This window comes from Cygnus olor, chromosome 2 (assembly GCF_009769625.2).
Source record: "Cygnus olor isolate bCygOlo1 chromosome 2, bCygOlo1.pri.v2, whole genome shotgun sequence".
In the NCBI taxonomy this organism is placed as follows: Eukaryota; Metazoa; Chordata; class Aves; order Anseriformes; family Anatidae; genus Cygnus; species Cygnus olor.
The window spans coordinates 91,953,451-91,970,241 of NC_049170.1; the positions used below are offsets into that span (position 1 = coordinate 91,953,451).

At 41.4% G+C, this 16,791-nt stretch overlaps 1 protein-coding gene across 3 annotated transcripts in view; it reads right to left on the bottom strand.

Annotated features, from left to right (window-relative positions):
* Window positions 1-16,791, bottom strand: part of MOCOS (molybdenum cofactor sulfurase) — a 233,051-nt gene that overhangs the window by 92,387 nt on the left and 123,873 nt on the right. For all 3 annotated transcript variants that reach the window (XM_040549017.1, XM_040549018.1, XM_040549019.1), the window contains one exon: window positions 10,028-10,104. In XM_040549017.1, the coding sequence (XP_040404951.1) occupies window positions 10,028-10,104 (77 nt within the window). The remainder of the gene's footprint in view (window positions 1-10,027; window positions 10,105-16,791) is intronic.

The window sequence follows — 16,791 nt, forward strand, 5'->3', positions numbered from 1 at the left end:
GTAAATGAGCACTGACTGGCATATGTTGCCCATAGAGGCTGGAGAGTCTCCTGCCTGGACATGGTCCCAGGCAACCTGCTCTGGGTATCCCTGCTTGAGTAGAGGGTTGGACAAGATGGCCTCCAGAAGTCCCCTATCAACCTCAACCATTCTGTGAGTCTGTGAACACAGTTACCTAACTCACTGCTCCCCTGAATATTAGTATGTACATGATTCAATAAAAGTCAAGTAAACTTCGTGTGTGAGTGAGGAAAGGAGCTCAAGCCTCACAAGTCCTCATCTAGCACCCTACCCATTGTAATTAGCCTTCTTTTCATGGCCCCATTGACTTCATAAGAGTGTCCACACAAATGAGGTCTGTCTCACTTCTATGCTTGACAAGATCATGGAGCAGATCCTCCTGAAAACTATGCTAAGGCCTATGGAAAATAAGGAGGTGACTGATGACAGCCAACATGGCTTCGCTAAGGGTAGATCGTGCCTGAAAAATCTGGTGGCCTTCTACAATGGGGTTACAGCTTTGGTGGATGGGGAAGAGCAACTGACATCACCTACCTGGACTTGTGCAAAGCATTTGACACTGTCTTGCATGATATCCTTGACTCTAAATTGGGGAACGTGGATTTGATGGATGGACCAGTTGGTAGGTAAGGAACTGGCGGGATGGTCACACTCAGAGAGTTGCAGTCAATGCCTCAGTGTCCAAGTGGAGATCGGCAATGAGTGCTGTACCTCAGAGGTTGGTATTGGGACTGGTGCTGTTTAACATCTTTGTCAGCAACATGGACAGTGGGATTGTGTGCACCCTCAGCAAGTTTGCTGGTGTCACCAGGCTGTGTGGCGTGGTCAACATGCTGGAGGGAAGGGATGCCATCCAGAGGGACCTGGACAGGCTTGAGAGGTGGGCCTGTGTGAACCTCATGAGGTTCAACAAGGCCAAGGGCAAGGTCTTGCATCTGGGCCAGGGCAATCCCAAGCAAAAATGCAGACTGGGCAGAGAATGGATTGAGAGCAGCCCTGAGGAGAAGGACCTGGGGGTGTTGGTTGACAAGAAGCTCAATGTGAGCCGTCAATGTGTGCATGCAGCCCAGAAAGCCAACCATATCCTGGGCTGCATCAAAAGCAGTGTGACCAGCAGGGCGAGGGAGGTGATTCTCCCCCTCCGCTCTGCTCTCATGAGACCCCACCTGGAGCCCTACTTTCAGCTCTGGGGCCCCCAGCACAAGAAGGAGATGGGGCTGTTAGAATGAGTCCAGAGGAGGGCCATGAGAATGATTAAGGGGATGGAGCACCTCTCCTATCAAGACAGGCTGAGGGAGTTGGGGTTGTTCAGCCTGGAGAAGAGAAGGCTCTGGGGAGACCTTATAGCAGCCTTCCAGTACTTAAAAGGGGCATACGAGAAAGTTTGAGAGGCACTCTTTATCTGAGAGTATAGTGATAGGACAAAGGGATTGAATGGTTTTAAACTAAAAGAGGGTTGATTTAGATTAGCTATAAGAAGAAATTCCTCACTCAGAGGGTGGTGAGGCACTGGCACAGGTTGCCCAGAGAAGCTGTGGATGCCCCATCCCTAGATGTGTTCAAGGCCAGGCTAGATGGGGCTTTGGTCTAGTGGAAGTATCCCTACCCGCAGCAGGGGGATTGGAATTAGATGATCTTTAAGGTCCCTTCTAATCCAAATCATTCTGTGATTCTATGATTATACTGTAGAGGTTCTGATACATCAATAGGTCACAGAATCACAGAATCGTCTAGGTTGGAAGAGACCTCCAAGATCACCTAGCCCAACCTCTGACCTAACACTAACAAGTCCTCCACTAGACCATATCACTAAGTTCAACATCTAAACATCTCTTAAAGACCTCTAGGGATGGTGACTCAACCTCAACTCAGGTCAGGGCTTAGTTTCACAGAAGCCATCTGATGCAAAGCAGATAAGTCACCTTTCCTCTATTAACCCATGTACATACACTAAGGTACTCAGAACTGCAAGAACATCAGAATTCACAGTTAATGTTCACATTCGTAAAACCTTGTTCAAAAAATAATCTGAAGAGGAAGGAGGCTCCACAGTTTAAGTCAAGGATAAACAGCATTCACATACAATGTGATCAAAAAATATACCGACAGATTAGTAATTTGCTCTACTATGGTAAAAAAACAAAACAAAACAAAACAAAAAAAAACTTATTTGATTAGAAACACAATGGTTTATTTTGAACTACATAAATAGAGTTGGTATAGAGATAGCTTAATCACTGCAATTTATTAAATGTCCTCCCATCTTGCTTTCCTGGTTGTTCACTACTATATACTTCTCCTGATTTCAGTGATAGGGAGAGAAGAGGCCTGGGATTTTATCATTCTTGTTAAATCACCAACCACTACCTTGAAGAAACTGAACTAGCACATGGACAAACTTTACTTTTATCAGCTCATTAACAACTTTGATTTATAGCTACCGCAGCTCAAGGAAGGCCTCCAAATTCTTATGTTAACAATCAGGGCTGGAAAAAAAATGATTAGCAGAGAGAGAAAGCAGACAAGAATGCACAACTAATGACAACACTCCTGTCTTAAAGCCTGTATCTGGGAATGACAAGTGCAAGAGCGCACTTTATCACTCCTTAGGATTCAGAGCAACAGTTCTTCTAAATCACTGGTTCTTTCTAAGACAGTGGCATTTCTGCTGGTTTTAGTAAAGACAGCAACCCATAACACAGTAACACTGAGGGTACTAACATGTTCAGCAGCTGCCATATTCCGCATGACAATGCTGTTCTTTCTATTTCTTCCCCATGTGTTTTTATTTTATTTTATTTTTAAACCAACAGTTAGATGAAGGTGTATAAATCATACCAAAAACCAAAGGGCATACTGCCATCTTACTTAAAGCAGTTTTACACCAGGGTGCTTCCAGTAACTACAGAAGTAAATCCTGATCTGCAATATGGAAGTGCAACTAGTAGGACACCCAATACATGTATGTAATTTCTTCGTCATCCAGGGATTAAACTATGCACGTAAAGATGGATGGAAGAGGGAGGGCAGACATGGGCCATACTAACTGGTATACACGAGACTCTCTGGTGTTAATAGTGTATGGTTAAACATTACTTGGTGAGAAAACTGAGATCAGTGAATCCAGCATCCTTTTATATGGTAACACATGAAGCTGCCTCAAAACAAAAATGCCTCAAGTTTCTTACACTCATTAATATCTGGGGACCTGCAATGCACATAGCCGTGCCAAAGGAGAAGTTCTCAGTAACTGCAGACTTCAAGAGCTCAGTTATCACTGCACGAGCGAAAAGCCCGTCAGCAATGCTTCCTGCCAGCACTGGCCTTGGCAAACCAGTGCCACAGCACCTGTGCTGATCCCCCAGGTATTAGTTGCTTCGGCTTCCTCTTTCCAGATGTCTCCCAAGCACGAAAAGACTCTGCTACAAATCCCTCCCCTGCAATAATACTGCTTGCCACCAAATGCCTTCAACACAGAAGTCTTGCTAGCTGCTTTGTTTGAACACAGAACAATTATCTCTTGCCAAGTGTATATCTTCTGTCAGCTGTGCAGCGCTTTTTCTTCATCAGCTCAGCTTATAACAAAGACATTTTTCCTCTTATTTTAGTTCCTAAGAAGTGTATTTTTCTCTCCAGCTGTATTATGCAAAAACACCCAAGACATTTCTGTACTGTACTACCTCTCCCTGTGTTATCTCTACAGGTCTGAGGAAAGACTGACATTTTTAGTCCTTGCCTAGCCCTCTTCACAGATTAGGAAGCTTGCGAATGCAATCCACATCAATATTAGTAAATGCACATTAGAACAAAACCAAAAACATAAAAGCAGTTTTCATTTCTAGAAATAAACCTTATATACAGATTAAACCCTCCAAAAGCAGCCTTGGCAGGATTTTTTCCTGCTAACTCACTTTTTCATAGCTTCTGAAATCAAGCCCTAGCTGTTCTGCTCTGCTTTCAAGGGTATAAATTATGTGTAGTTTGCATTAGTCAAGTCACAAAAGAAAACTAAGAAACCTAGACTGACATAACATGCTAGCAGCAAGAGCTGGTAGCAGTACATAAATAACTTTCTTTCTAGTTTGTTCTCTAAACCAAGTTCATCCAGGGATAGAAAATAGAAAACAGAAACAGTCACCTCACTAACCATGAAAGGAAAGGAGAGATTTTTGTCTTTTGACGTACCTAGTAGTGTCATTATCTGGGAATCAGAATACCTTTCGGCTTTAAGCTTTTCATTTTTTTTTATTTTTATTTTTTACAACCCTTTCATATTTATAAGTCTTACTTTTCTTTCTGAAGCCAGAATTTAAAATGTCCTCTCTTTAGTGTACCCATATTTTCATATTTAGAGTGTGGATAGAGCACCTTCTCACCAGTGTCGACTTGTCGAACATTTTTTTTTCTCATGAAAAAAGACATCAACAAACCCTATTGATCTTCCAAGTGCAGTTACAGAAGGTGTTAATTGTGAGCAGCGAAGTGAGGAGACTTGTACAAATTGCTCAGGTTTCTTTTACATTACAGTTCATCTTGTGGCAAATGGTTGGCAGAGGGAAAGTAAAAATTTCCATCAGTGATTCATCCTCTCTCAAACCAAGGGGAGGGTTTCCTCAAAAGTGAAGAATTTTATATATTTTGACCAAAATGGAGCATCCACTTCCAACACGCCTATCACATGCCAGAAGACATGTATTAATGCCATCTTTATTCTTAAAATAAAAAAAAAAAAACCCAATCCATTAAAAATATGAACGAAAGCAGCACCAAGGATGAAAGCAGTAAAAAATCACAGGCATTACACCAACTGTCCCAGTGAAAAGCCAAGATGATGGCAGGAAGCAGTCACAAATCTCTACACAGAAGAAATTCCAGTGATCCTTGCCAATCTGATCAAGGAAAGAAAGATATTTTCTGACCCTGAACTGGATAATTTGTGAAACCATAAGTATTTAAACATGACACACACGAGAGTCTGTACAGTACCATCATCAGGAGGCTGTCCAATATCCCACCACTAGCTGCAACCAGTCTGTGATATATGAGATGATGGCAAAAACTAAAACATGGCAGAAAACAACTCAGAAGTCCCAATTTTCAAAGGCCAAGGTAAAAATAAAAATTAGCCTTACCATTTAGCATCCTGCACTGTATTTTTTTTCAGCTGTTATGTGGTATAATTGACTCTATGAAAGACAGCACAACCTTTACTTTCCAACAACCAATCAACAACCCAATGGCTTTAAAAAGGACTTTAAATTCATCATGCTTATGAGACTTAGTCTGTATTTCACTATTTCTTCCAATACATATTACATTTTACTGTGAAAAGGATTGTTTCCTGACTGAATAGACATCATAATTAAAGTAGCACTTCTAAAATAATTGCCAATGATGTACATTAGCTTCATTTGTACAACTGATAAATATTTACTAATAAGAGCGCATAGCAGCTAAGGTCAAGTTTAAAGATCCTAATATACAAGATGTCTGAAAATGCCTTAAATACTCACACACATCATGATATAAGTTTGGCATGAACTATGCCTTCTTGTTAAATGGAAGTTGAGACAGGTCAAGGACTTAGTTGGGATGATATCAGACTTGGAAACAGACCTCTACTTATCTCAGCACAGCCTAATGATGAAACCTTCCATTAGTGATCTCCCTCTCTATCTTCAATAATTACACCGGTCAATCCAGCTACCTTACATCCCAAGAGAACTTCAGCAGTGCTTTCATTACACAGAAGGGAACACTTAATAACAAAATCACTTTGTTTATCTTGCTTGTTTCTGCTCCAGGCTATTTCCAACCCAGAATGAGAAGCACTTTTTGTAGTGGGTGAATGCAACCTGGAGCTACAAGAAAGCATCATTCAGAAGTGATTCCCATCTGACAGTGCATTTTGCCACTGGAAACTCTGACAGTCGAAGTGGAAGAAATATACATAAAGTGGATAAGAACAAATCTGCAGTCCTGGATTGCAGAGCATTCCTACAGCATGTGATAGCTTTATTGCATACATGCAAACGCCAATAATCTATGTTCAAAAGGAACAGAGTTCCTTCAACAGAAATTAAGGAACCTGCAAAGCTTCAATACTCTCAATGATGTCCAGGAGGCATGGTGAGGGGAAAATGGCAATACCAAATCACTAAATCCCTTGTTGCATAGGTTGTGCCAGGCACAGATATGTTCAATGCCTACAGATACTGAAGAGCTAAACATTTGGAAAGGTAAACAAACCGTTCTGGACAGCACCTACCGCTTTGTAGGCTGTGGTTTGTGATGGAAAAATCCAAATGTGACCACAGCTGTACAACTTTGTCCTACCACCTTTTACAGGTAGTTACTTGATTTCTCTTTTGTATGATCAAATTTTAATTAAAAAAACATACCACGTGGAAATGTATGTACACACACCCGTAATCACTTACGTTTTAGTATGAAGGGAGACACTGAACATTCCTACTTATGTGGAGCAAGTTTTAATTCATCTGGGGTCACATATAATGGTATAGGACTAACCTGACTTTGGGAAAAATTCAGGGATCAACTGGTGTCTAAAATCCTTTGCAGAATTAAATTTCTTCTTTCACCATAGATTCCTGTAACTTTCACTGGTCTCTTATAGATGTTAAGAGGCAGTGCTGTCACTTCTGCTTTTCAGTGTGGCACTCAGAGTTTGTCTAGAGACCACCAAAGTACCTAAGCTACACCAACAGTGATGAAGTTTCTAAATCCAAAGATGTCACAAACATTATTTATTTAGTTTCTCAATTTTCTCCTCAGTGTAGGTTTCTTCTCATTCAGTCCTTCAGCCTATATATACATATATTTAATCTCACCTCCCTTTGCCTTTCTACTATTAAGCAGTGTGACAAGTTAATTTTTCCAAGGAAAATAGAAATATTCCTATTTTTTATTTTTATTTTAAATGAAAGGATTATTAGTCTGAAAACTTGTAACAACCTCTATGTTTTTGACCTAGCTATTTTTAGCTTTAAGAAACCTTGCTTTCTAGCAAAAACATAAGCTGTTGCAATAAGCAATATCAGGAAAAACAGAGGTTATTATACCTGTTAGAATACAATAATTAGAATATAGTGAGAAAAAAAAAAACAAAACCCAACACTAAAAAAATCTCTGTGAAGCTAATTTAATATAGATGTTGTTATGCCTCAGAAAACTGAAATCATTGCTTTGGAAGACTTAGTAAACTTTTTACCACATCCACAGAAATGTTCCAGCATCCAGAAGACAGCAGTCCATAGCTACTCCCAAAGTGACAGAGCGCCATAAAAAGCTTTGTAATGATTTCATTCAGGCAGACTGGTAAAGAATATGGTGCTGATATAGTTGAGTGCATTTTTTATTAATGAACAAATACAACAGTTCACCTTGTTCCCTTCAGCATAGTATAAATGCATCTGCTTTGCTATTTGAACCAGTTAAACCTGGGTATTGATGAGTGTTGGAGCAAATAAAATTTGATATACTTCAGATACTGGAGATAGAAAGCTATTATTAAAGCCAGACTTAAAAAAGATACATATCTTAAAACAAATAAACAAACAAAACCAAAACTCAATAAGCAATAAATGAATCAAGCCCAGAATTAAAGCCAACTGACTCACCCTCATAACATTTTTGTGGATGAACCCTTTGACAGACAGGTCTCCAAGTCACTTCAGCTACCCTAGATTTTCATCATTTTTATCCGTGAGAAGGCAAATTAAAAGCAATAGTAAAGACTGAAAGGCCTCAACAGACTCTTTGTTCTTGCATGTATTCTACCCTTTTATCAACTGCTTCACACTTCGTTCAGGGCCAAATATCCCCCTCTGCCTAGTATCAGGAGTTTTTTTCAGCAGTTTAGCTGAAATGGGTACCAAGAGAAGGCTGAGATGGATGAGGAATGCAATGGAAGAGATGCTCCCATTACATCAGGCATGCCAGGCGATGCTCCTACACATTAAACCAAAGCAGTTAGCCCCCTTTACAAAGGAATGTGTTTGCTTAAGATTGTACATTCTTCTGAACCATTTTGTAGTGCAAGAAGGTATGTATAGTAAAGGCTTATTTTGGATCCCTGGTTTCCATGCAGAGCCCCATAAAGCAAACCATCCTTTTTTGTTGGGGCTCAGTCAGACTCCCATTGAAGTCGATGAAAACTCTTCTGTTGACTTCCACATGAGCAAGTATATAAGAGAATATCCTTCACAAAAATCTCTGTGAGGAAAAAGAAACTAGAAACCTTCAGATAGCTCCTGACAAGAAACCTCCACAGACACAAATAGAAATTATGCAAGCCTGAAAAGCTCATGGTCAGTGTGTCTCTCGACTCAGATCACGATGCACTTTATGCCTTAATATAGGAAATTGAAGGGTGCACTGGAGAAGGGAGGTCCAGAAATTTCACATTAACTGTGCATGCACCTGACTATGAGACATATTCCAGGAGCATATTTTGTTAACTTTGCACACTCCACATGTGGAAGCACGCCACAGTGCCAGGCTCCTGCACAGCCAGTGCTGCATGCTTCCCTGGCTAGGTGCAATCTCCTGCACCTTTCAGGAGAATCACTGACCTACAGCAGCAATCACAGACAGGCTGTGTGTTTGGGGTGCAGAGCCAGACAAGCAGAAGGGTATCCTGGAGTCAACACGGCACGATGAGTGTCACCCCTCACATAGAGTGTCTGGTTTGAAGACTATGATCCAGCTCAAAGTTATATCTGGGACTGTAGTGTTAGCTCCCTGGTAAGGACTTCAAAGATACTCAAACAGGAGGAGCTCAAGAAAAGAGTTTCAAAGTCAAAAGGCTCCCTAGCAAGCCTGCTCTTCCCTTTCCTTGGGAAGATAAAGTCATGGCAGTAAATGTACCATGGAAATGATCATTACCAGGGAAATCTACTGCAAAGGGACCTTTGCCAGGTTTGCGCTGGCTTCCCAAACTTAGTGTGACTGGGGAACGTCAATTCCATAAACCACAGGATAGACGAAGATGGCAGGATATGAGTTTGTTTAGAAATCTGAAGTGTAGTTATACATAGCCACAGGCTCTGATTGTTCAGGGCCAAGTCCAGCCGAATTCTGAAAATACGCAAGGATGGAGATTTGGCAGACTTCTCTGGGCACTTGTTCCAGTGTTTGACTACCCTCATCCTGAAAAAGAATACTTCTTTATACCCAGTCAGAACTTCCCCTGCAGCAAGCTGTGACTTGTCTCTTTTCCTTTCACCTTGCACCTCAGGGAACAGGAACTGTACTACAATTTCACAGCCATGTGCTTCTCTGAGGGAGAAAGCGGAGAATTTCCTTAAGATTTACAGTGGTAAGTTATCTCATATCAAGAACAGAATGAGGAAAAACAAACAAACAAACAACAACAAAAAACACATAATGCTGCTTTCCACTACAGTGTTTCAAAGTACAGACATAAATTAACTGCTGTGAGAAATCATAGTTTGGAAATCTTGCTGCATGAAGATAACTACCCACACAGTGGAACTGGATTTCCTATCTAACAAAAAAGCTTTTGGCTGCACTTTAAACTCTCTTTCTTGGTTTCTCTCTAAATCTGTATTACCAAATAGCTTTTCTGCACCAGGTCAAGTTGCCTGGTCCTCATGCACAGCAGGAACTCTTACTGCTTCAAGTATGAATAGGATGTAGCTCAGCTACTTTCTACTATTATTTTCCTATTGCACCTTTCTGAGTGTGAGGCAGACTAGAAGTGCTTGATGTACTCAAGCCTTAAATGTGTGTTAGGTTAAAACAGGATGGATACTTTATTTTTTCCAAAGGAGGTTGGAATAATATGATGTGTAAGGCCTTAATAAAGCAGATACCCTGAAGAATCTGTTCTTCACATTGATGAATATGGACTGTAAATACAGAAAGGAAAACTAAGCTATAGCCATACGAAATATGACCAGATTTGTGCCCCAAGTATAAATCTAGAACTTCAGTCTTCATTATTAAAGTCATGTTAACTGACCTGTGAGTTTTTCCAGAACATCAAATCCATGTTTCAGAGCAATGATATCAAGAAAAGAGACTGTGCCGTCTTCAAACCTGAAGAATAGAACAAAGCAGCACAGTAAACAAATCATGCAGCTTCGGTACAGACTTTAAATCTATTTTGAGAGGCACTATTTTATGTCCAGTGAATCTAACTTGCAGACTATGAACTCTTCCCTTCATGATTCCTCTTCCAGTCTTGTCATGTCCTGTGAAGTCAAAATATATTCTTTAAAGCTAGAGGTTCATATGAGCAATTGCTTGTACACAAAAGTTATTTTTTCCCCTTTTGGGCTACTTGTGGATTTTGGATTTTTGGTGTAACGGGTAACAGTTGTGTCTTGTGCCCTAATCACAGAATCATCTAGGTTGGAAGAGACCTCCAAGATCACCGAGTCCAACCTCTGACCTAACACTAACAAGTCCTCCACTAAACCATATCACTAAGCTCTACATCTAAACGTCTCTTAAAGACCTCCAGGGATGGTGACCACCACTTCCCTGGGCAGCCCATTCCTAATAACCCTTTTGGAAAAGAAGTTTTTCCTAATATCCAACCTAAATCTCCCCTGGCGCAACTTTAGCCCATTCCCCACCCCCTACCCCCTCCCAAAAAAAGAAGCACTCACACAACCCCTGAGAATTGGCAAGAGCTGTTTATTGCCGGGACATCTTACAGGCAAGCCTGCAGGATGTCCGTGGTGTTTGGTGGCTCCAAGCTAATGCTTGCGATGGAGCCTGAGCAACGACCAGGGGGCTCGCCGGGCACTCCTGTGATGCTGTTGGTGCTCTCGGATGGCAGAGCACAAAGACATGCCACAGTAGTCCCAGGTCTTCTCTGGCCGAGGTGGATCCACTTGAATCTGTTCTTCCACATCTGGTGGATCCAGCTCCATGGGCTCCACAGTGTTGGGGAGAAGGCTAAGCCAGTCCTTGCCCAGGACTGCCCACAGAGGATGCCTTCCGTTCAGAATGTTCTCAGGCCAGGGTGCCGAACCAGGGGGCAATCCAGTTCCGTGCCTAGGTCCCATGCCACTGTCGGCTTGATTTTCATGCATGGGTCCGATTCTGCCATCTGGTTTACGGTCATGGCTGGGTCCCACACTGTGTCCTGGACTATGGGCACGCCTCTGCTCCCTGTGGCTGTCTGCCTGATGTTCCTGCCTTTGCCCCACATCACCGTTGCTCCTATGGCAAGGCCCAGGCCCCCTGTCGCTTGATGTTTCAGGGGCCGGCCTGTTCCCTGTGTCGTTGCCGTGCCAATGGTACCGCCTGTATCTGTCTGTGGGCTGGGCGCCAGAGGTCCCTTGGGCACTGGTGTCTCTTGTGCCGCCAGCGCCATCCCTCCGCCCACGACACCTCTCCTTCTGGTCAGGTGCACTCTCTCTTGGTGCTTCACCGGACTGCATTGCTGTCCTCGCACACCAAGGAGGCCTGCCACTCGCCTTGCTCTTCTCGTCTCCTTCCTGCCGCACAAGCTGGCAGTCAGAGGGCCTAGACGCTCAGCGAATGGTGGGCCAGCTGCAGGGGGCCTGTTTTATAGGGCCCGAGGCAGTGGTGGCCACTGTGACCTCAGCAAGCCTCTGTGATGGAGTGGCCCATGCGTGCCCAAAGGCGGCTGTGTTGGGAGCTGCCTGGAAGATGCCCTCATGTGGACAAGGAGGAGGGTTGGGGGGGCTGAGGGCCCCTTTTCTGGGGCTGGCTCCCCCAAAGCCATTTGGCTTGCCAGAGAGAAAGGCTGCCCCTTGGCTACAGGGACTGCCCTGTATCTCCCATCCTGTGCCCTGGGTTTATTTTTAACACTGTTTTTTAAGGTAATTTCATTCTATTCTTTACGGAAAAAAACCAGAAGCAAGGTGCATCTTCAGCCCTAATTCCCATGTGTGCTTTGTGCTCTGAGTGAAAAATTTCTTCGTCACATCACATCTAATCTAAATCTCCCCTCCATTTGTTCAAAGCCATTATTCCTGGTTCCATGGCTACACTCCCTGGTAGAGTCCCTCTCCAGCTTTCTTCTAGGCTACTTTTATGGGTAAGGCTAGGTGGCAAAAATGCAGGACCTAGCAAATTGCAGCCTTATTTGTCATAAGGTCTTCAGTTATCTCCTTCCAATGTTGGAAGTTGTCAGGAATAGGCGAGGAAACGTGGAGACTTTGTGTTTGCTCCACTTCAAGTGATTACATCTAGTACAGTTAAGTTAGAAGGCAAGAAGAGACCTTCTTCCCTGGAGCAAAGAGGATGATCACTAATAAATCTCCCTCCAAACTCTCCTACTGGAAATTAAAAATAACTGACCTATAACAAGAGTGCTAGAGAAGGATAGGGAAAAATGTGCATCCACTACTAACAGGGTAAACACCAAATGGAGACAAAAATGCTGGATTTGATAAACAACTGCAGCCATTCCTGCAGATCAGGGGAAGATACAACTTTGAGTTGGGGATGTATTCAAGAAATAGCGCCCAAGAGAATTTCAAGGGGGCAGAAGGGAAGGGACGTTATATTAGGCATCAAAGTATATTTTCTTTAGACTCTGTATATGTATTTTTTAGACTCCATGTGCGCCACAGTCCACAAGCAATTTTAAGAAGTGACCATTCATCTTACTTTACAACAAAGTCAAAACTATACAGAATTAACTACTGCGTAAGGCTGAAACAGATCACAGCAAGACTCTAAGAAGTAGGTAGCTACTTCCAAAGCTTTAACGGCTAATGCTGGAAATTAACCCATCAGCAACAACCCCAAATCTCATGGTTCAAGTTTAAAATTAGACTCTGACCATGAGGATGAGACATTTCCAGGGATTTGGTGTTCCTTGAACCTGCCTCAGAAGGGGCTGGTGATGTCCACATTGAAAAATTTCTGGACAATGTGGAGCACAACAGAGGCATTCTTGGGCAAAAATGTTTTACATGCACGCACAGTATACAAGAAAAATAGGGTATTTTTTTCTAGATGTATAATTTTTTCTTAATGCATGTAGAAAGCTTTTGGTGCTGTAATTAAACATTTACTGTAAAAACACTCAAGGGTTAGAAATATCTGACTTCAAATACTTTTTAAAAATAAAATAGATCTCCACACAATAGCGTAATAGCTCTCACTTCTACAGTGATTTTTCTTACTCATCTTCTATTTTATTTGTCTATAGTTATTGACTAATTGAAACAACACAAGTAACGCTGACAGGAGAGTCAGCTGAAGAACATATAAAGCTCCCAAAAATAGTTGCTAAAGTTCCATATAAGTGTAATGCATGAGTATTGTATAGGTCAGGTTGGTGGTTGGACTCTGATCTTGAAGGTCTTTTCCAACCTAAATCATTCTGTGGTTCTATATAGCAATATGTTTAGTTGGGACTAAATTCAGATAGAAGCACTAAATAATTACAAGTAAAATTATAAGAGAGAAGTGGTGGACTGCTATAGGGAAGAATAGTCCAAAAGAGATCATTCACGTCCACATATTCCAACACAACATAGGTCAAAGAATCCTTAGGAATTTTTGAATCTTGTCTAGTAATAATTTATAGCAAAGTCTTTTCCTCCTGAACCTCGGGAGCAATGGTTTTCAGTGATGAAATTTAAAATGGCCAGTTGCCATTTCAAGGAGATCTAATACCAGGAGTACTTTCATATTATGTGAAATGGCAACACAGATCTGTGGATCAGTGTCTGAGGGAAGCAGTATTTCCACAAATACAGAAAAAATGGTGGGAGGAGGAGGGAGAAGAGAGAAGGCAGCGGCTATCAATAGTTTTGAAACTGAATAGGGAAAAATGCTAAAAATTCGCATAGGCTGCAGGAAATGTCACAGTGGTCCTGCACAGTTGCCAAGGAGAGATTACAGAAAGGATCCTTAAGGAGGAGCTGACCTGCCCTGCTCAGATATTGGCAATGCCTAGGAAAGCAAATAAACCACTGGGATTTGAAGACCAGAGCAGAGACACTGGCACCAAGCCCATCAAGCAGAGTTCATAACCCCCAATAGAAATAAAAAAAGTATTTGAAAGGGCTACGAGGGTGGCTGCAGAAATCTTCAAGGGCCTCTATATATTAATAGGAGATGAGAAAACTGGATTTCTCTTTATTAGGTATGGTTATTAAGTAAGGAGACAACTGCAGTACATCCATCATGAAGCAACAGAGAATACATGAACCATGATACTGTTTTAAAATCTTAAAGATTTTCACTGAGGTAGTCCAGAGCTTGGGAACCCGCTTCTGTCCAGAAAAAAAAAAAATAAAGCAAACACAATTGTGATTTTTCTGGTCAAACGTTACACACCAGAACAGTACAATCACTGTAGCAGTATATGCATTCTGCATTGTTTTGTCAGGCCTGCGTTACTTATTCTTTCTGAATTGCAAAAAAAAATTGACCACTGGCAGCAACATTACGAGAACCAGAAGCCATAAAATAATTAAAAATAATGATAAAAATATTTGCCCAAATAAAGATACAGGCAAGTCTCTTTTTACAATTCAAATATGGACTACTTTGCAACATTCCTCTCTTGTATTTGTATGTTCATATGGCCTACTTTATTTCTACATTACCAGCTTTCCACTTCTGATAAAGAAAGCACTAATATTCTGTTATTCCTACAATGTGCATATTTGCACTACTGCCATTGCACTTCTCTCTCCATATTCTCCAGATTTACTGAGCACCCTACGTGCAATTTCATGTAAAGCTGTCAATTCCCCCCTATTTCCAGTTATAGAATTGATAATTTTGCTTTATCCCCTAAGAAATTCCCATAAATCATCTACAAATTCTGGTATTCATCAAATGAAACCTTAAGTAATACAGCAATTTTACTTAGTACCAAAGCAAACCATGATGACATAAAGGGCAGCTATTCCCCTCTTGGAACATGGAGAGCTCTCTCCCAGAATATTTAACTGTATTTAGGACTGAGAGTAAACATACTCCTTTCCACTGCAAAACACTGACTTCAATGGCTACTTTTCTGTTTGATGTAATTGATGCTTCAAATAAATTGTTTTCCCACTCAGTGGCAACTCCAATGTTATACTAATCTGTTTAGGATGAAGCTCATTTGAATGGAAGTCCAACAACCATTTCCTAAAGTAATAAAGTCTTTGCAGCTGATGATGTATAAAGGATACTTACAAGCATAGTAGTGCAGAGAACCAACCGAAGAAAAAGCAAGCTTACCTCTCTCTTAGCTGGTTCTTATTACAATTAATCCCACTTAATCACAGCTGGGATGAGCTCAATTGCTTAGCTAATTGTGTTTGTGAAAACCTGATAACATTTCACATCAACCTGCTATCTGGCAAACTCATTAAACAGCTCGTGGCATAACAAAAACACAGAGCAGTCTGCCTAAATCTGTCAAGGAGTTATGAAGTTGATGAGTTGCTCTTTTTTTTTTTTTTTTTTTTTTAGCAAGTCACACACAAGACCTCTGCTATTAGAAGCACTAATTCTTCCTTTGAGTCATGACAGAAAACTCTTGCTTACAGAGAGAGGTTGCACTGTTACGATCTTCCTAGGGATGGAGAGAGCTAGTTTTTCTTTGAATACTGTCAGTTAGCTGTTGTGACACTTCTCTGCTAGGCTTCTGCATACAAATGCTATTTTCTAGAGCTGCTAACCCGCTCTTCAGGGCAATTGAATTAGGGAATAAAACTGTGACTTCCTGGGCAGTTTGAACTCATTGTCTTAGCCAGGTCACCTTTACGTGGAACTATGATGACAAGAATCATGCCCTGGACAGATGTGATTGGAAATAAAGTGCTTAAGGCCTAAACAAACAATTCCTGCTTAGAGAGGAGTAAAAATGGATGAAAGACCTGGAGTTGGACAGCACTGACTTAAGTAAGGAGTCCGAAAGGGCCCTTGAGACCAATCAGCCAATGCTAAGGTTGTGAAATATGTTGCGTAACACTAGTTATTGAGTACATGGACAAAGCACAGTTTTTAGGCGTTTTGGGTGGGAGCGACTGCCTCTGTATTCTGGGAAGGCTGACTTGCCTAACAGGCAGATGAGCCATTCAGCTGTTTCTTTCCCCAATTCATTTACCCAGAGTAAACCCAGACACAGAGCTACTGCACATGTACAACTTCTCTGTCCAAAACATAGCCCACAGCTTTGAAACTTTAATAAAAATTCTTCCACAAGGTCAAAAATAATCCAGCTCATTCGAGAGCACTGCTGAGTCAATACAAAGCACAATGAACGAGCGCAGAGGGAATGTCACTGTCAGCCAGACTGCACTCTCCCTTACACCGGGGTAATGACTCCATTAGGTCAAATGAGCAAGAGTCATCCCTCAGTGTCTAAGGCAGGTAAAAGTGAAGCCAAATCCACAGAAAAAGCATATTTCTTGAATAAGCTGATTTTCTTTTCTTTCCTTTCTTCCCCTTTTTTTTTTTTTTAAACACTCCTCAAGAGTGGAGCTGTCCTTTGAAGTGAGATGTTACACAAGTTCCTTTCATCTTTTCAATTCATTTATTTTTATCTAATTAAAAAGTACAACAATACAGAGAGGTTCTTGGCACACATTTAAAAGTAGTTCATTCAGAACCTATTTTTCACCTCTGAGAAATATTCCATACCACCTCCACATGAAACAACTGTCTTGGTAAATTTCATTTTTACACTTTGTAGAAATACACCTGTTTATTCTAAATTGACATTTGCTGGAATTACAATAGCACCAAGGGTGTACAGCGTCAAGTTTATGGCTGTAGGAACAGGTTCTT